Genomic DNA, 22,182 nt, shown 5'->3' on the forward strand with positions numbered 1-22,182 from the left:
ATCAATTTATCATCACAGTCTAGACCTTTCTCTTTGCTTTGTTCACTCAGGGTTAAAAAACACTTTTGCTGAGATGTGTTGAACTACAGGTCTATTTTAACTCTCCTACTGGCAAGTCTTTGCCTATTTTAGCATATTACAAGTATTCACCATTTTGCCATCACTGGCATTTTAGTTAAATTAAGCAATACCTCTAACTCTCGGGGAAGGGAAAAAACCATTTGACAGTTAAACCACTGCACTTGGGAATACAGAGCCCTCAAAACTGGCAGGAAATAAAAGGGAAAATAGCTACAACACATACAGTAGGCTACTAATCACTCCTTCCCCTCCTCTAAATGGTATGCTCAGCTTGTGGTGTGCTCCATGGCTGAAATGGTGTAATGTTGGCCAGCATCCCTAGCAGACTGAGCTATTCTTCCTCAATCTTCAGGGAGGAAACTAGTAAGTGTGTCAAATAGAAGTTGGAGAGCTAAGGGAGGTCTAGACCAGAAGAGCTGGATGGAAGAAGGATGCGTGGTGCTGGAGAGAGGATGAGAAGGGGCAATTGCCTGGCAGGTAGAGTGGAGCAACAGCATGAGCAACAGGGGAACATCTCTGGGTGTCAGGGTTAGGTTTCTAGCATCTGGGTTGGTTTGTTTAAGGTAAGAGGTGAAGGTACAGAGGGAACGTGACCAAGTTCAGGACTGAGAAGAAAATTAACAAGTCATAAGAACATGCCTTTAAACACACTCAGAAGTATAATCTTAGTACGGTTTCAGTCAGTGACTGAGGAATAGGAATGGCTTGAAGACAGCTGATGTGGTTGTCATGTCCAGTCTTCTCTCCCAAGTAGATACTTACCAGATGCTTACTAGTCAACCTGAACTGCTGCCTTAACAGAATGCACTGCAAGAGAACATGTAACACTCCAGTAATTGCAGGTTCAGGAACCTCAGTTTGCGCAGAGAGGGAGGAGAAAATAGTTACGGCTGGTAAACTCAACGGCACTCTAACAGTAGAGTTAATACCCAAGAAAATTCACATCCAAAATTAATTACAAACAAATCTGGGGTCTAAACATAACTTAAATAGTCATTTTAGAGCAAACAAAACCCCTTGGATTATGTTATACCCTCAGAATAGTCTTTTACAGAACAAGACCAAACGTCACACAGCATGAATGTACCAGGAAACAATCACATTTGTTCCAGTCACTCTGCATAGCTACTTACTGAAGATGGAGATTATTGCTTTATGAAAGGCAGAGGAGAGTATGACAAGTTTCTGTAAAAATAAGAGATTACAAGTACCAAATAACCAGCAGTCTACTCCTAGGAAACAGAGAGGGACAACTGTACAATGCAGGACAAATCAGAGTTGCACAGCTAAATGCAGCCAAATCCGTCAGTAACCAGTACAATGGTAACAACCCTTGATCAATTCAGAAGGAATTGCTTCAGTTGCAAGTTCATATAATAGCCACAGTGCAGAGCCTTGGGTAACGCTGGGCTGCTCAGCTTCAAGGTTGCTCAGATAAATAATTTGCTCTCTGTAAAATTTTACCTTCCTGTAAGAGCCACACTATTCACCTCAGGGGATGAGCCTAAGCTAGTGCAGTCTTATAATTTAACAAATATAATTAAGCCAATCAACCAGATAGATATTAGGAAACTAAAAATTCTGGAAACACTCCACCAAATGGAAGCACAGATATATATGTTAACTACTTTAGCAATTTCAATTAGAGTTAAGATTCATAAGTGAAGAGCATGTTTATTAAAACTAGCTTAAATGTAAAGAGTACCATATTTCTACGTAAAACCTGCAATACCTGTCACAGAAGAGAAACAAAACCCTCACAGTTCAGCAGCAGCATAAACTTCTACATGTATGTTACATTTGTTTATTCTGGGACCATAACTCATCTGCCTTCAAGTGTGTGCCCCTGGTTATCTGAGGACACACACTGTAGGTATAAAATTATAGTAGTTATCTGTAGGTGTCATGCAAAAAACCTGAAAGTGCACTTAAAGAAAAGTCACATGGCCTGTTTCCAAAGTCTTAAAAATTAATTTCTAAGTACGAGTGTCTTTGAAAAAACACTATTTTCTTGAGAACTTTGTGATACATTATCTTCTTTGGAAATGAGTCTGCAAACAGTGAGAAAATTTGTGCCCTCAGTTGCTTCCTTTCAAGTTTATAGGACAGAGGTACTTACTAATTGTTGCACACCAACATTTGGATGAAGGGAAGAAGGGATTGTATGTGCACATACAATGTGCACATTGTCTCATGACTGAGATCCACGGAAAGCTGATGTGCAAGGTGCCAATACTTATGGTCACAGCAAAGTAGCTGACAGTACAAACAAGGACTTACATGAAGATTTGGAAAGGACCTTCCTAATATTGACAATTTCATTAATATCTGTTTTTACTATTAGCTGTAGTTCTTTCAGGTCTGATACCATCAAAAGTAGCAAGAAACACTTGTTCTAAGACAAGCTATTCAAAAACTTCCTGTTGGATTCAGAACATGACACAGCTTTGATATCACCTTTGCCAGACACGTAAATCATATGCTCATAAAAATAAAGCCTGCTTTGAATTGCTAAAATTATTAGATCCATGGCAAACCTTCATCGATTCCTCCTCTTCTTCCTTTCCCAAAAGAGAAGATTTGTCTGAAGGAAGTCATCAAAATAATCTAACTGTCAAATTTTATCAGGAGAATGGGCACAGATGAGAGGGCACTGTTAGGCCAGAAGAAGTCTACAGCTTCATTAACTAGTATCTTTGAATGTCAGGCAGCACTGGGGGTGCCGAAAGTTACTAGTCTATTTAAGAGATGACAGGCATGTGTATACTTCTCATTTGTCCTTTCTCAATTTTCTTTCAAATGAACAGAGTTTTGCTGCCTAAAACAGCGTTTGAAACTTCAGAGCTAGAAGAGATGCATTCAAAAATTTCCATTTGCTAAGACTGGAAAGCAATATTATCAAACTGAGGAACTGACCTTACAAGCTTGGCCGATCAAAGCTAAATAAACCTGGACCTTCTGCATTCAGCTTCAGACACTATTTTCTGAGCTGGCAAACAGAACCAGAGACTGGTTTACATACTGCTTTATGCTGCTTGCAGTAGGTACCCAAGCACAGAAATAAGCATTTAGTATTTACAGGATCTGATGCATGCAAAATCCAACTTAATGTACCAAAATATCAACTTCATTGATTTCACCAACTACTATAATAAGAAACAGCCTTACAGTTAGAGCTGTCAAAGTTTGAGCCTTAAGGACCAAAACTCTTAAGAGTTGTTGCACCTATGTAAGAACATACACTTCTGTATTTAACTCTAGCCTAGCTATCATCTTGCTGAAGTTCTAAGTACATCATATTTAGAAGAACAACACACTGTCTGAAATAAATGTCCAGGAGATGGGCAGCCCTGGGATCTAGATGGTATTTATCCTGGAGAAGACTAAGATCACTATCCAGGAAATGCCATACTGATATTCGGTACTTAGGTGAGAGCTGGGGTTGCACTATCTTCCTGGTTTCCAGGGAAGCCAAGTGCCCAATCTGGGTAATCTGGGGGCTATAATCCAGGTAATCCTCCTACCATACTCTTTAGAGATACCACATCACCCAGGAATTCTGTGCTTTACAAGTGCTGTATGAATGAGCCATGGCCATGGAGAAGAACATGCAAGGATGAGGGATGGATACTAGACTGCTTGTCTGGCAACATATTTGGGAGATGAAGGGAACATACTTGGGAAGTAACAGAGGCTTCTGTCTCTGTTCCATGGCCATCTCTGGTTTTACTCAGTCACTGTGCATAACACACACACACACATGCTGGCATTCAAGGTCTGAGTATCAGAAGCTCTAGAGCTTCTTATTTTAGCCACTAGAGCAGGTTTTCATCCTGACCCATTTATTTGTCCTGAAATGACTGTGCTCAGCAGGCAGGATGCTCTATTAGTTAAGTGGCACAGTACTCAGGGAGAATAAAAATCCACATGTCAGTATGTTTGTCCTTACCACAGGCGATAGTCCAATAGACCAAGGAGTCTGGTGCTTGGTAGAGGATTCGATACGGTGCCACTCTGGCACTGGAGTCCAACACGACATCAAGAGTACCCACAAGGAGACCTATGGAACAGGAAATTCTGATTAATACACAGTGTTTATCCAAGATCCCACAGGAGAGGGTTCCACAACACATACACACACACACTGCTTCTGTTTTACCCTCCACAGCAAAATGCAGACCTATGTATTCATCTCCACACTTGTTGCCTTATGTCGTGAAGAAGGAAGGTGACTCAAGAGGGCAAAACCTTCAGTTTCAACAAAACTTCAACTTTTAAACATATATTGATTCATAAAGGCAGACAAACTGCAGCAAAGCAGAAGGTAGCTGTTTTATAAAACCAAGGTTAATAGCTATTTAGTTCTTTTCTGTGTTTCATATACTTTTGGAGCCCTGGGGAAAAACAAACAAACAAAACAACCACTGCAACACCACCAAAAAACCCCAGACAATACACCCTAGAAAGGTTGAAAACTCAAACGTCAGCTAGGAAAAACTAAGACTTCCAGCAAAAATAATTATGCTACTTAATGGTCTGATTCTTTAGGGCAGAAAGGATCAAAATGCTTAACAGTCAGGCTGTTTCTCAGCTGAAAGGATACTGATGAAAGACAAAGCCATACTGTTTTCCCAAAGTAGCTTTGAAAATTCTTTGCTGCTGAGGGGGCCATCAACAGTTGCATACCAAATGCTACCAATAATTCCTCACTATGTTTCCACAAATTCTAGAACCTACTTTAATAAGAAGTTACACACAAACCAAACTCTAACCCCCCAAACCCTCTCCCACAAGAAGCCCTATTTATTTTTAAAAGATGTAAAAGTTCTCCCCCTTTTCACCTCCACAAAGAATTTTTATCTTCCCTGCAGAGATGCTGGATTTAAATTTTCATGTTGAAGTTCTCAGCAAATTCACATATTGAAAACAGATGGATGAACTTTCAAAGATTGTTTTCCTGCAAATATTTACTGGGGTAGAAATTAGGTTTTTTTGAACAGCTGAAATAAGACTTCACTCACCAAAAAACCATTCTAAAACACTGCTGTTAAAATCCTCTTCTCAAGTGGCTGTTTTCATCTTTTACTGTCATAGTTTTATTAGTTCCTCATTCTGGACTGTCATAACTGGGACAGAAGACTGCTTTCCTCACTGTTCTTCTTTCAGATTTGCTTTATACATCATACAGCTATAAAAGCACTACCCATTTTCCATCTTAGTAGATCCCCTAAATCTGAACCGAAACTGGTATTTGGAAATACCCCACCTATCAGCAATTTTGTACTACCCCATTTTATGTTTCTTATATGTACTTTGTTTCATACAGATCTTCACAGGCCAGATAAAATGTAATCTCCTCCTGCCCAATGCATTAATATCCACCACTTTTTAATCCAAGAATTCTGAAATACGCAAGAAACAAGTCTGGATACAACATCAGGTGATTCGTCAGCAAGCAGTGTTAGGGCGCTGTCTCCTGATTATAGGATATGAACACAAAATAATAATGTAAAATATCCCAATGTTCATTAGTCTAACTAGCTGTAGTTGTTCCTATTGCCATCTTAAACCCTCATCTCTCACGCGTTTTCATTACTGGTGTACACTGACAAGCTGCCTCTGATCAATCTTCTACCAGCCCTCCTAGATACTTTCAAACTCAACAGACCAAAGTAGGGTATAATGTTCTTTTAAACATTTTTTTGTTACATATACTCTCCATTCTAGCTTCACAAAACCAGTATGGCCCTGGTCCCTCAAACACAGGCAATGATCTTCAAATGCTTAAAGCTACTACTAAGCTCAGGAGTACCGCTCAACTGGAGTGCAGACCAAGGCAGACACTACACTGCGTTAATCACCTGGGTTTGCTGCAAACATGTAGCAGGGCTTATGCCAAAGATTCTTCATGCTTGGCAGCTTCACATGTCTACTGACAGTACTAAATATGCAACAGGCATGATGTAATACCTAAATAAAGTTGTATGCTGGCCAAATGTAGTCTTCTCCAAGGTACAGATACACCATTAAGTCCCTGTAATCTTTAAAAACAGACTTGTTTCTTCCCTCCTGCTATATTTCCAAATCTGTTGGTGTGTGGGTGGTCCTACCAACCAATTCTGCCACTAGTTCTAAGAGGGCACTGCCGCTGTAAAAACTGGGATACACAGCTATGGTCAGAGAGCCAGAACAAACCTACTGACAACAACATCAAGTTAAGAGTAGCTTCACATCCTACCTCCTTCTCCCTGAGATACTGGAGATGGGAGAAGGAGAGGAACATCACCCTGCCCCACCAAACAGAAACAATGTAGGATAGAGCAGTGTATTCAAGAAATGTGGAGAGACTAGCCAGCACTGAGACAACAGACGGGAGGAAAAGAAAAGAAGGAACACTTTCCACTGGTGCAGTAAGTAGGAGTTGCCCGGTGCCTTTTCAGCAATGGAAATAGGTTGCAGAAATATCCATGCAGTGAGGTTAAAGGAAGAAAATTCACAGAACTCCAGAAGACCCCATGGAAATTCAAAGTTTAGCTTACCAAGTTAATCGTGAGAGACAGTTTATGAGTAAAATTTTACTTCTATCATGAAATAGCTGTTTTGATAGATGATAAATTGTCTTTTAAACATAAAATGTATGTGTTCTTATATACATTAAAGCCAATTAATATTCAATCTTGCAATCATGCAACTATCCCTGACTGCTGTCCTTCAGGAAATGTTCCATTTTGCATTGTAGGTCAGTGTTGGTTTTTTTGGGGTTTGGGTTTTTGGTTTTGGTTTTTTTGGTTGTTTTGTGTTTGCTTTTTTTTTTTTTAATGCACACATGCGATGCAACCAGAATGAAATCACAGCAGTTTGAACTGATAATCTCTCTGAGGAATCTCTACGTGAAGTGATCATAATAAAATGAGAGTAACAATTGATTTTAATAGTGCTCATTAATTCTTCAAACAAGAAGTACCTTTTGAGACATGATTTAAAAATAAGTGGCCAAAAGTTTCTATAGAAACAGACCAGGCAACAAAGAATCCTCTTTCTTAGATTAGACTGGTCCTTGGGCAAGAGCCAGCGAATTATCCAGGCATCAAATCATGTGACTACACTGATTGCAATTTTTTTCCCCATTATTTCATCAGGTTTCTGACTACATAGTGAAATAAGGGAAGGAATTCTTAATGTAAGAATACTAAATCTGCAAGCCCTTGTTCAAGTGAGCAGTTTTCATAAGCAAAGGTTTAAAGCCTATGTTAAAGTTCGCAGGATTAGTATCTGACTAACTGATGACAGCCCCGATCCTGAAGGCACTCAAGCACAAGTAACCTTATAGCAAGGAACAGTCCCATCAGACACACATGCCAAATGCCTAGAGCAACCACACCTATATATGGGGGCAGGAGGGGAAAAGGGAGGGATAATGCTTTCATTTTGTCTGATACAACTTTTTAAATAAAGTCAGCTTCCTCTTTTGCAAACTTGCATTCTAAAACAAAGGTCCAGAAAATTCTTCAATATTTTCATTCTTTTCTGTAAAATATAGGTAGTAGCAGAGGAAAAGCAGTGAAATGTAATGCCTGAAACCAGGGAATACAAAGCCACAACTAGCTAGGAGAGCCCGGGCAACTGATCGTGCACCATGTTACTGGAAGGACATACAATGCACTAGAGGGTATTACTGGAAAGGGGTTCAGTTACCTGATGCAATTGTGCTGGAGGAAGAAATCATACTGCATTTTACTTATCTGACCACTGTGCCTCACATTTAGATGTAAGCTGGAGAGGGAGAGCCTACAACCATTGCACAAAGTATACAGATTAGTATCCTGTATTCTGGCATTCAATTATGATGTACTGTACTTGTATCCTTACACTAGCAACCAATTTTCAAACTTTTTTTTTGCTAGAAGGGGTTATGACCACACGGAGCCTGACCTCCTGCATAACACTGAAACCCTTTAAGCCAAATGACTTTTATCTGACTGACCAAAGGGTATTTTCCAGAAAGGTAAGTCATCTTGATATGAAAACTAAGCCAATTGATTCAGCCAGTTAACAGTCCTCCAAGCACCACTGCACTCTCTGCTCTTTGGGGACCACCATTCCAGACAGCTTACAGTCCAGACTGATTACAAATTGCTCACACGTGATAATGAAGTCAAGGGAAAACCTGCAGTGGAATCAACTTGGTATACTCCAAGCTACCACCACTGAAAACACACACACTTCAAAGTACATGGACTCAAATACCTGTATTAAGTCACAACATTTTGAGCTGTTTGGCTATCTGTGGCACAGATCTTTCCTGCAGGAATATTTCTCCCTCTTTCTTGCTTTTCTTTTAAAATATCAGTGATTATTTTTTTATCTTTCATAAAAATGTACAAGTTTCTTTGCAAAATGCCAATTACTGGTGTTTTTAAAGGAGAAGCAAGTTTATTCTCCTTACACATGAACAATCCTTTTTTTTAATAAAAGGATTGCCTTACTGACAAATAGTAACCCTCTTTCACAAGAAGTCACACACTGATTTAAGTTAAACACACACAAAGATCAAGTAGTCTTTATCACCTTTCTGCAGTCCCCCTGACAGCAATCTTAGGATTATGTTTGTGAGCCTCTGGTGTTTTACCTGCTAAAATACACACGGTTTTCAAACTAAATTTGATTACATATTCAAGAGTGAGGACCTGGATTATATATTACCTCTAGTGCACCTTATTAAAACACCATAGCCAATTTATTTACTGTTTATGAATGATAATAATGACACTGCAAACCTTAAAAATTACCAGCAGCCATGGCTTTGCCGCACAGCAAACACTATCAAAAAGCTCGGGACAATATCAGACAGCGACGCTTCCCATTCAGCTTTAACCAGGCAGCCCTCAGACTTGAGTTGCTCTCAATGGACGCCAGTGACCTGTGATAACGTCCATTCTGCAGTCTCACAGGCAACTTGCATCATACCTTGCCTAGAGCTGGAAGAAGGTCGCTCTGCAGCTGGTGCCACTGTTGTGCCTGATGCTGCCACCCAGGGACATGCTTCCCTCCTTCCAGAGGACAAGCATGTGTTATTCACCTGGATCATGGGAACCGAGCCCTGCCCTGTCCCATCCTTCTCCCAGCTCTACACTAATATAATCTCAAGACACCTTCTGTTAAGAGATTTTTAACTTAAAAATGCCTCAATAAACAGCACACATCCTTTAAGCACGTATTGCAAATACAGAATTATACCGTCCAAAACAGCTACAATTTGATACAGGTCAGAGACTGTGACTCTTGGAGTCATGCTCATGAGCTATCACTCAAATAGTCCCATGGATGTCAGCAGCCTATTCGTGTATGAGCGCAACACTGAAACTAGGAAAGCTTGCAAAGTCACATGTATCATTAGTAAGAATTTTTCAAAACAGGCATTGTGACATTCCAACGCTGAATGAAACACACACTGCTTAAACGGTTCCCAATAGTTGAAGTGTGCTGATGACCCCTTCTCTTTCCTCTAAGGCATAATGAGCTCTGGTCATAAACCTGAAACGTCCAAGGGACCTATTTGGATTGTAGATGTCAGCTGATTTCTGAGAAAGCCTCAATCAGTAGGGTCGACTTAAGTCATACTTGCACCCTGAGCATTCAGTTTTATATTGATTTCATGGACAATGAATAAATTCTTCCTAAAGTTTAAGTGTTACTTCCTGAAGTATAAAAACAATAACTCATAACAAACATACAGTACAAGCTGTTGTTGTTCCTAGTAACTGCAATGAATCATTACTCTTCCATTCTTTCTCAAGGCAGCCCACGAGTTTATGTGATTAGCTCGCTTGTTTGTTATTACAAGGTGAGGTCATCCAATTACTTGTATGCCAAACCTCAACCTAGAGCAACAATCTGAACTCCATGGGTAATACTATGGACAAATCCTTTTAATGGGTAGGGGTGCGTGTGTGTGGGGGGGTGTGTCACCTCTATTTGATTTAATTCCATGAGAGAGCCTAAAATAATAGTAAATATTATACACCACTCAAAAAATAATTGCAATGTTAAAATTCCAATCCTAGTAATAGTATCCGCAAAAGCATGACAACATCCTCTTCATTGTGAACACCACCTTTGGAACTTTATGAAAGGTTATACCGTTTTGTTTTATAGGTGTTCATTCACATAAAAGAAAGCAAAATAACCTCTAAATACTTATTTGATAACTGTCTTCCCATGTGGGTTATATAGCATTTGCTTATATGGACATGTAATGTGGTATCAAGAAAAACAATTAAATAAAATTGAAATTAACATCTAAAATTTATTAAGTCTTCCCCAACACCTGCCTTTGTTGCTTTCAGTTTCTACCAATGCAGTTTGATAGAGCGGTGATTTGCTGAGTTTTCTTTGCACACGAGTTTTCAAACACGTTCAGTGGAACTGACTTTGAGGAAGTACTGTCACTCTACGGACATGTAGCAAGACAAGAAGCAAAACCAGTACTTGCTTCTTCTGTCTTCAGGCTGATAAATACAAATGAGAGAAAACTGAAAACCTAACCACTAATCTTTAAAAAAAAAAAAAAAAAAAACTCGGGAAGGGCCAGTGTGATGATCTGGCTTTACTACTACAGGGTAACACAGTAACAGAGGATAAAGCTTTCATCCTCCCTTCAAGTTTAACAATTGTGATTGAATTAGATTATCTTCTAAACATCTGAATTTAAAAGTGATCGGCAATTGAACGTCTACCACAGTACTTGCCAAGGTGTCCAAACAACTCATGACCACCCCTGTAAAAATCTGACCTTAACTCAAACATAAATCTGACTGGGTTTAGATTTTCAGCTTTTAGAACTTTTTGTAACTTCATTTGCTAAGCTAAAGGGCCCTAATCATTGTAAACGTAACCACATTTGTCGATGTTATCTACTAAACAACATTTAATATTTTTTAGGGCTGTAAAACTGTGCTATTTTTCTCTTCAACAGAGGCAACCAGAACGTGCATTACGATACATCTATCACTACATACAGATGCTCACACAGAGAACAGAAGAATTGCCTTTATTTCCACCCAGGCTCAGTTTACAGATGATGAAATGCCCAGGCACAGTAACTCACACAATAATATATCCAAACAGTAAGTTCCCAGAAACAAACCCAGTAGACTTGACCTGAAACAAAAACCTAGCAGAAGCAGGAAAAGGCTGAGTAGAGATGAGCACTGACAGGACATGCTAGACAGTTACAGGTATGTGAAGGCTTACAACACAGCGGAAATTGCTATTTGGACAAAAAGCCAAACAAATACTCTCACACACCTGAAGAAAATAAATTCTATACTACATGTCAATCACACTAGGCTATATGAAGTGATGGAGAAACAGTAAGAAGAATATAGATTGAGTTAACAAATGTTGTCAAAGTAGGATATAGAAATTTACTCGTAAGTTTGTAAAAAAAAAAAAACAAACCCAAAACAACAAAACACAAAAACCAAACAAGAAGACCCCACACTTGGTGAAACCATGACCAAGAACAATTGACCAAAACAGCAGGGAAGTCACTGAATTCTACTCAAAACTAATTCTTGTTAAATATCCCATTCTCTCAGGGTAGCATAAGCAAATAAAACAGACTTCATCCAAGAGCAAAATTTAAATCAACTACATCTGCACCAACATAAGATTGAGATATCTATACAAGATTAAAGAACAAATCAAGTAAGTATGAGCAATTGAAGAAAAAACCCAAACCAAACAACTACCACCAGTAAACTAAGAAAAACCTTTGTAATCTGAATCTAGCCAACAAAATCAATGGTAGAAATTGAGAACTGAAGCATGCATGGTAAATTCAGCTTGAACTAAGGTACAGTCCTGAAGCACAGCATGGTCAAATACAAGCTAAATCTGAAGATAAGCAATAGTTTCAGAAAAAAATTATTCAAATTCTAACTGTTGTGACTAAATACCTGCAGACAGATTAGATTTCAATACGCTATCAGGGAAGGCACTTTACCAGGGAAAGAAATTACGCTGAACAGAAAATCCCAACAACATTTGCTAATGAAATACTAGAAAACGCAGAGGGCAAGGACAAGACAAGACTGCGAGGAAAGAACCAAAACCACATTAAGAATTTATTAGCTGAAACGAAGACGGCTGCTGTGGTAGGAATTCATACACCCCTATCTGGACGCTTCAGAAAAAAAATTAAAAAATAAAGAACAATCAGAAATCTTGCCTAGGAAATACTTACAACCTCTCTTTTGAAAAGAAAACAAACGGAAAGATTTTAACAAGTCCTCCAGAACCCAAGCCCACCTCAGCACCAGATTTAAAGGCAAAATGCAAATGCAGATTATTGAATATCAACATTGATCAGACACCAGAAGCATGATTAGCAATCAAAGAGCTAAAGAAAAGCAAGACTTCAGTCAAATGCTTACAGCCCATTATACACCTTGTATCACCATACTTTAGCAAAGTCAGTGGCAGCAACAACTCCTGCCTATTACAGGAAGAAGGCATACGCAAGTGTGATACTATGATGGATAAAAAAAGTAGAACTCGCAAATCTTAGGGATGAGCAGAGAGAGCTGAATGGCTTCTGCCTATACCAAATATTTACAAGAAGAACAATCATATGAGAATCATATGAGAATACATATGTTTTAATTAACTTTCAAAAGCATTTGATAGTATATACCATCATACCTTGTGGAACCTTTTTTAATTCTACAGAACCCTTAACTGAAACTGCCAAGGGCCCCAAGCCTCTGTGAAATACGATATATTCTTACAAGGATGCATAACTGGACAGTGGAGTGATGGAAATATGGAAACTGATGTGAAGAAGTGCTACTTTCTCTATACCTTTCAGTGTGGGACCAGATACTAATAGCAAAAACCCTGTAAGCAATAGAAACTCTGGTACAACACTGAAAATTACTAAGAGGCCTAGACATTCATTGCTTACTATATGGTGATCCTGTGTGACATTTCCAACAGGGTTTCATACAAACAGAGATCTCGGGAGAAATAGCAGGCCATCCTTGAATTTCACGTGTCAAGCGGTAACATTACATCAGAAGGCAAAAATGGCAAATGACAGCTCACCTCAGAGACCTTGATGGGTCACACTACTCAAAGTGTAAAAGATGAAGTAACGTCAAGTAAAGTCTTTGACCAGGAGACATTACAGTACAGAAACTAGAGCTATACCAAGCAACATCTCAGGCACTGTATCTGTGCAAACTGCGGAGTGCCTGTAAGAACCGGAGATCCAGAGAAGCATTAGGCAGGAAATGAGACACCTTCCAATTAAGGACCCGTGAAAGCATCTGGGAATTCAATGGAAAGACTGGTGAGTCAATCTGGAGGATCAAACAGCAGTTCAACCCTAGACATCTGCATGTCCTTCTGAAGTGGAAATCTACTGCTGTGAAGAAGCAAATGCACTCACGGCGGATCCTAATGAGAAGCTCAGCAGCATCGGAGCAGATTTGGTGTAACACCAAATGACAGAGTGGAGTGGAAGAGACCACTTTCCACCCCATGAGCCAAAATGAACATGTAAAGCTGACGGATAGGTTGACCACTCATGTCAGTTATGCTAATTGCATGCACTTGATAAATGCTGTATTTCAAGTATCAAAAAGCACATGCTTTCTACTCAAGCGTACCAAGTTTGACATGCAAAATCCCAATCACCTGAGTCAACAAGGTCAGAAAGTGTCAAGTTTGTTAAAGCATGTACCATCCTTCCATCAAGCAGATGATGTACTGGCCAAAAGCCTTTCTAAATCTGAAGTATAAGCAGGTTTTCAAGCAACCTCTTCCTCAACCCTCTGAACTGAGAGGTTGAGAGCAAGATAGAATCTTATCTCCAAATTTGAGCTATTAATAGTGCTGTCCAGCAAGGCTGCAGAAAAGTATTCTGAGTTAGAACACTGTCATAGTATTAAAAATTATATTAGATTTGACATTGAAGACCTGCATCAGCCAGCCGAGCTCAGAACCTCTCCTTTCTGCCTCTCCAGTGTGGAAATTACACAATAACCCCTTCTGCAGAAGGCAATTGAACGTCTACCACAGTACTTGCCAAGGTGTCCAAACAACTCATGACCACCCCTGTAAAAATCTGACCTTAACTCAAACATAAATCTGACTGGGTTTAGATTTTCAGCTTTTAGAACTTTTTGTAACTTCATTTGCTAAGCTAAAGGGCCCTAATCATTGTAAACGTAACCACATTTGTCGATGTTATCTACTAAACAACATTTAATATTTTTTAGGGCTGTAAAACTGTGCTATTTTTCTCTTCAACAGAGGCAACCAGAACGTGCATTACGATACATCTATCACTACATACAGATGCTCACACAGAGAACAGAAGAATTGCCTTTATTTCCACCCAGGCTCAGTTTACAGATGATGAAATGCCCAGGCACAGTAACTCACACAATAATATATCCAAACAGTAAGTTCCCAGAAACAAACCCAGTAGACTTGACCTGAAACAAAAACCTAGCAGAAGCAGGAAAAGGCTGAGTAGAGATGAGCACTGACAGGACATGCTAGACAGTTACAGGTATGTGAAGGCTTACAACACAGCGGAAATTGCTATTTGGACAAAAAGCCAAACAAATACTCTCACACACCTGAAGAAAATAAATTCTATACTACATGTCAATCACACTAGGCTATATGAAGTGATGGAGAAACAGTAAGAAGAATATAGATTGAGTTAACAAATGTTGTCAAAGTAGGATATAGAAATTTACTCGTAAGTTTGTAAAAAAAAAAAAACAAACCCAAAACAACAAAACACAAAAACCAAACAAGAAGACCCCACACTTGGTGAAACCATGACCAAGAACAATTGACCAAAACAGCAGGGAAGTCACTGAATTCTACTCAAAACTAATTCTTGTTAAATATCCCATTCTCTCAGGGTAGCATAAGCAAATAAAACAGACTTCATCCAAGAGCAAAATTTAAATCAACTACATCTGCACCAACATAAGATTGAGATATCTATACAAGATTAAAGAACAAATCAAGTAAGTATGAGCAATTGAAGAAAAAACCCAAACCAAACAACTACCACCAGTAAACTAAGAAAAACCTTTGTAATCTGAATCTAGCCAACAAAATCAATGGTAGAAATTGAGAACTGAAGCATGCATGGTAAATTCAGCTTGAACTAAGGTACAGTCCTGAAGCACAGCATGGTCAAATACAAGCTAAATCTGAAGATAAGCAATAGTTTCAGAAAAAAATTATTCAAATTCTAACTGTTGTGACTAAATACCTGCAGACAGATTAGATTTCAATACGCTATCAGGGAAGGCACTTTACCAGGGAAAGAAATTACGCTGAACAGAAAATCCCAACAACATTTGCTAATGAAATACTAGAAAACGCAGAGGGCAAGGACAAGACAAGACTGCGAGGAAAGAACCAAAACCACATTAAGAATTTATTAGCTGAAACTAAGACGGCTGCTGTGGTAGGAATTCATACACCCCTATCTGGACGCTTCAGAAAAAAAATTAAAAAATAAAGAACAATCAGAAATCTTGCCTAGGAAATACTTACAACCTCTCTTTTGAAAAGAAAACAAACGGAAAGATTTTAACAAGTCCTCCAGAACCCAAGCCCACCTCAGCACCAGATTTAAAGGCAAAATGCAAATGCAGATTATTGAATATCAACATTGATCAGACACCAGAAGCATGATTAGCAATCAAAGAGCTAAAGAAAAGCAAGACTTCAGTCAAATGCTTACAGCCCATTATACACCTTGTATCACCATACTTTAGCAAAGTCAGTGGCAGCAACAACTCCTGCCTATTACAGGAAGAAGGCATACGCAAGTGTGATACTATGATGGATAAAAAAAGTAGAACTCGCAAATCTTAGGGATGAGCAGAGAGAGCTGAATGGCTTCTGCCTATACCAAATATTTACAAGAAGAACAATCATATGAGAATCATATGAGAATACATATGTTTTAATTAACTTTCAAAAGCATTTGATAGTATATACCATCATACCTTGTGGAACCTTTTTTAATTCTACAGAACCCTTAACTGAAACTGCCAAGGGCCCCAAGCCTCTGTGAAATACGATATATTCTTACAAGGATGCATAACTGGACAGTGGAGTGATGGAAATATGGAAACTGATGTGAAGAAGTGCTACTTTCTCTATACCTTTCAGTGTGGGACCAGATACTAATAGCAAAAACCCTGTAAGCAATAGAAACTCTGGTACAACACTGAAAATTACTAAGAGGCCTAGACATTCATTGCTTACTATATGGTGATCCTGTGTGACATTTCCAACAGGGTTTCATACAAACAGAGATCTCGGGAGAAATAGCAGGCCATCCTTGAATTTCACGTGTCAAGCGATAACATTACGTCAGAAGGCAAAAATGGCAAATGACAGCTCACCTCAGAGACCTTGATGGGTCACGCTACTCAAAGTGTAAAAGATGAAGTAACATCAAGTAAAGTCTTTGACCAGGAGACATTACAGTACAGAAACTAGAGCTATACCAAGCAACATCTCAGGCACTGTATCTGTGCAAACTGCGGAGTGCCTGTAAGAACCGGAGATCCAGAGAAGCATTAGGCAGGAAATGAGACACCTTCCAATTAAGGACCCGTGAAAGCATCTGGGAATTCAATGGAAAGACTGGTGAGTCAATCTGGAGGATCAAACAGCAGTTCAACCCTAGACATCTGCATGTCCTTCTGAAGTGGAAATCTACTGCTGTGAAGAAGCAAATGCACTCACGGCGGATCCTAATGAGAAGCTCAGCAGCATCGGAGCAGATTTGGTGTAACACCAAATGACAGAGTGGAGTGGAAGAGACCACTTTCCACCCCATGAGCCAAAATGAACATGTAAAGCTGACGGATAGGTTGACCACTCATGTCAGTTATGCTAATTGCATGCACTTGATAAATGCTGTATTTCAAGTATCAAAAAGCACATGCTTTCTACTCAAGCGTACCAAGTTTGACATGCAAAATCCCAATCACCTGAGTCAACAAGGTCAGAAAGTGTCAAGTTTGTTAAAGCATGTACCATCCTTCCATCAAGCAGATGATGTACTGGCCAAAAGCCTTTCTAAATCTGAAGTATAAGCAGGTTTTCAAGCAACCTCTTCCTCAACCCTCTGAACTGAGAGGTTGAGAGCAAGATAGAATCTTATCTCCAAATTTGAGCTATTAATAGTGCTGTCCAGCAAGGCTGCAGAAAAGTATTCTGAGTTAGAACACTGTCATAGTATTAAAAATTATATTAGATTTGACATTGAAGACCTGCATCAGCCAGCCGAGCTCAGAACCTCTCCTTTCTGCCTCTCCAGTGTGGAAATTACACAATAACCCCTTCTGCAGAAGTATCTGGGGAGAAAGATAGTACTTCATCAATTTCTTTTATCATCAGAAGTCAGCAAATTTCCATCTGCTCTCTTCTGCTTAAGCATTTGAATCATCTTTGGCAACATCTCATGGACTTAAAACTCGTGATGAATTTCTCACACATGCACTGCAAAATAATTCATTCCTAAAAACAGTTCCTGCAAACTAAGAACAATTTATTTGCCTTGAGATTCAAAGAGATCTTACAGTAACATTTTAAACAAAATTACTTAAAATTTCATCTCCACCTCACACACAAACGCACATGCAAAAGGAGCACGGCAGTCACAAGCAATCATACCGCACCTTCAATCTCTCTTCATGTGAGGTCCAAGTGAGTACCCTGCTCTGCCCTCAACTATTAGTTGCACTAATTCCTTGCAATATTGTTCCCAAATAAAAAGAGTTTGGCAAGCATTATCACAGCACAGCAGAAAGCAGTTAGACATTTTTTAACCTACTTATCGCATCAGAATGCAAGATATACTTAACACAAAACTGTGAGCTTTTTAGTTATTTATAAACTTTATGACATGTTCAAGATCCTTACATCCATGAAAGTAATACGGTCTTACAGGGCACAGTGCCCAAATGATGGGAGAGATCTGGGTTCATGTTCTCTCCAAATGCCTCTGCTTCAGCTGTGTAACCCACTGGATCCCTGGAGAAGGAAGTATTTCATACAGGCTGCCCAGGGAAGGCAGCCAACAAGCAGGAAGCAGAATAGGTATGAAGCAGAGAGGGTTAAAAACATCTGGCACCCTTGGGAAAACTGGTAAGAGGAAAGAAAAGACTTTTTTCATCTTCCTTTTGTTCATCAACAGGGGAACTCTTGAGCGAGGGTCACAGAGAAGCAACATACAGGGATGGCATTATGTGCAAGGCATGAAACAATTTCATTATGGAGAAAGCTCATCAACCATCAAATACTTTCAAAGCAGAAAAGTACATTTTTTGGTCTTGTCCTGGAAGATTAATGCAGTGATGCAAGATAATGCGAGTTTGCAGAACAGCTGCGAAAATCCAATTTAAAATCCAATTTATAAGTCTTTCCCATTTTTATTTTGTTAGAAAGGAAAACAAAACACAAACAACCCTTCAGTTAAGGCATGCTTACAAAGGAAAGTCACATTGATGTGACTGGTACTGACATAGACACAATCATTTAAAAGGGTCCAGGCCTTAATTCAGTATAGAAACGGATCCACACTGCTTAGAAGAAAAGCTGTATCTCTTAAGTAAACTATTAATCAGATACATTCTGTTAGCAGAGATGACATCAAGGGACTCAGTAATTAGGCACTGCCCTAACACAGAACAAGATGATCATCATGCTTCTAACTTGTTACAATCCAATATTGAACTAAGTGCAGAAAATGTCTCCGATGTCCAAACGAGTGTTTAAGTAAGACAGCCTCCTCTGTTCAACTAAGTTACATAAATTGAGGCCAAGAGGAGAGAATCGGTGCAGAAAGGGCTGATATTTCACCCCCTCCTCCAAAGCAATTTCCTCCTATTCGTGCAAAGGGTTGCTGTACGCAGAGTGGATCCAGGAGAATAGGTAATGCAAGTACAGCTCTTCTGCTTCAACATAAAGCTACTGAGAATTACCCGCCCCCAAGGCTATATGAACTACTTGGTTTTAGACTGAGACGTGTCAAAACACCTAAAAGACTCAGTCTTCTGGACTCTGCTCCAGTGATGGCAACCTCTGTCCAGAGGATGGTAGTAAGTGATGGAAGGACACCGAGACCCTGGCAGCTGCTTCGAGGGTACGCATCAGCCTTCAGCCACATTTTCAGCCAGAGCATCCAGCCACAGTGTTGTCTGATGAGGTCTGTCCCCCGCCTTCCCTCCTCATTCCTACTCACCCACAGGAAAGCGCTCGCTCTCTTCCTTCAGCTATGCCAACACGGCCGCATGACAGTGCGGACCCAACTTAAGCTCTTCCAAGTTTGACATGTTAGCAAGATGGAGAGAAGGGCACTACACTTAACCCTCACCAGCTTGCTGATGGGTTAGTTTTGCAGCAAACCTAGCACTGAGGGCAATGAATGCGTGGAATCCATGCTTCTCATTGACGAACCACTGCTTAAGCTCCAGAGTGAAGCCATCTCATGCCATCAAGCCCACAGCCTCATCAATTTGAAAGTCAATTGTCATTCTACAATTTAAGAGAAATGACTTCAAGAGTCAATAATGAGGGAGTACAAGTCAGCAGAAGTTACATCACAAAAAAAAGTGACAGCTGTATTTACATCCTCTCTTGCATATATAAATTCAGACCACTCCCACCACAGTGAAAAATCTTACATGCAACATTTCTAGTCAACTTCAAGGACACGTAATCTGGTTTCCCACAGAGCAACCAGGCCAGATTTTATATCATGTTGATGGCTGGATAACTTTTTAGACTATATCTGAGCAAGTTTCAGCATTATGTCACTACAGAAAGGGCAATTAACAAAAAAAACACCAAACGAAAAAGACACCCACAAAAGGTACTACTTTTCCTGTTTCTATACTTTCAACCAGTTAACCTCCACCTCTGTCACGAAACCTGTATTGTTATGATCCACAGAACTTCCACAAGGTCATCCTAAATGCTATCATTATTATAATGTACCTTGTTGATGGTTTTAGCAGATTTATTTATTTTGAACCCTCAGGATCAGCTAGGTCCCTCAATACCTTGGCTTTAACCAGTCTTACCTACCAAGAAGAATCCATTGGCTTCCTTCACCTGCCTTGGCCCTCAGTGGGCAGGCCACAGCTGTTAGAACAACCGGGGTAAAACTCCAGTACTTCCATGAAAAGCAAATGATCCTAAATTCCATTTATTACTGTGCCTATCAAGCTGGGAGTGGCCTGGATACTCTACATCCCTTTCTTCCTCTCCCACCTTTTGTCAACTGCTCTGTCAAAAACCCGTGTGCTAAAACGGCAAGGTCTGACAAGTTCCCATACAGCCCTTTAAACACTGCCAGCACTAATAACTTACTGCATGCTGTTAGTGGGTGTTTGTTTAGTTATGGCTCTGGCAACATACTGAAAAAAAGCCACAACTCTTTTCCAGCCCTTCCCCATACAAACAAAAACCCTAGAAATTGTTTAGCTACTTGTTGCTACTACCTCAATCCCACAGCAGCTGCAAATCCAGGCAAAGCACAGACACTAACAAGAGCTACATGAAAAGCAGTTTTCAAAATACACATGGAACTTTCATGTTCTAAATCAACATTCACTATACAGACTGCATTCACATACTAAAATAACGGATACAGTGCACATAAACTTCAGTTCCAAGGGGGAAAAAAAATGCAGAAACAAAGACAGAACTACTTCTGTATTCTGAACTCCAAACAAATGCTGCTGGCTTATCTGACCTTCACAGAAAAGGAACGTACGTTTACAAATCCCACTCCCGCTCAAGGACTAAATCCTCAAAAGTGACCTCTCCATCTGTACAGCGGTATCATCAATCAGACCATTATACATACAACTGCAAGAAGGCCTAGATAAACATGCACTGTGCAAACAGGTTGAAGAGAGAACCCCAAATTCTCAAAATGGTTCCCCAATAACTAAGAAATGTTTGGAAAACTGACTGGGTATCTCAAACCATCTCTAACTGAATGATAACAAAGTCAGAAAGGTACAAGAATGCCTTTTCAGACCACCTACTGATAGAGGAAGAGAGAGGCCTGGGGGTAATCCATGAAAGGACAGTCTGCAAGGGATTCCTCAGTAAACGCAGCAGGGGCAAACTTTTAAAGCAAGGAATTCTTCTTATGGATTTATCAATACTGTCCATAAATAAAAAAAATTTTTTTTAAAAAAAATCTACAGCCAACATGGGGTGGCTGCTGGTCACCTTCCATGCAAGAATGAGGTGGTTTATCAACATACAACACTGAAGACCTCTGAAGATCTCAAGAGCCTACATGAAAACACACTTTATAGTGGTGCGCTAGTTTAGATTATAAATTGTTTACAAGTCCATAGAGCATTCAAAGGCTGAAGAAACACTTAAGCTCCTGGTAAATACGCACAGGACCTCGAACCAAACATAGATGTAGTCCGTATGTTTATTTTGATTAGCCTGAAGAACCAGTTGCAGTGCAAGTGGGTAAGGAAGAAACCACAGCTCTTCAGAGAACAAGTCTGACTATTTTCTGCTAATTCAAGAAGGACCGGTGGCACCACCGTCGGGTTCTGTATCTCCAATCTTATAGAAATGCATGTACGTTGCCTAAAAATGGCTAAAGGTTTCGACAAATGTACATGCATGGGATTACAGAGGTCAAGATGCGTATGACCCAAACATCCACAAAAGTGGCTCCAGCTGCCAGCGGTCGAAAACAAAGCGATCAGGGAACATGCTTTACAAGGGCATCCCGAAGAATAGGGAGAAGCCGAAGGAGATCTGTTCCCATAGCACACCTTTGTGAGTTACAACTTGGTCTTATTCTAAGCAACGCCTGTTTAGAGGTTCAAAAATAAAACCCTGCCAAGCATCTGGGCAAGTCACACCCTGACGTATGACGGCGCCGGACAGCGGCGATCACCCCCACACAGCTTCACAGGGCGTAAATCCTCAGGGAAACCTGGGCGTATTCCGCACGGCCGAGCACCTGCACACCGAACGAGGCGCGCGGGGCCCCCGCCGCCC

General features: G+C 39.9%; 1 protein-coding gene across 1 annotated transcript in view; it reads right to left on the reverse strand.

The window, feature by feature from the left end:
• Positions 1-22,182, reverse strand: part of TBC1D9 (TBC1 domain family member 9) — a 78,338-nt gene that overhangs the window by 34,505 nt on the left and 21,651 nt on the right. Inside the window, exon 2 of the mRNA XM_035899148.1 lies at positions 4,031-4,158. Coding sequence (XP_035755041.1) covers positions 4,031-4,158 — 128 coding nt within the window. The remainder of the gene's footprint in view (positions 1-4,030; positions 4,159-22,182) is intronic.

The sequence above is a fragment of the Egretta garzetta genome, unplaced genomic scaffold (assembly GCF_000687185.1).
Source record: "Egretta garzetta isolate BGI_Z169 unplaced genomic scaffold, ASM68718v1 scaffold258, whole genome shotgun sequence".
Classification (NCBI taxonomy): domain Eukaryota; kingdom Metazoa; phylum Chordata; class Aves; order Pelecaniformes; family Ardeidae; genus Egretta; species Egretta garzetta.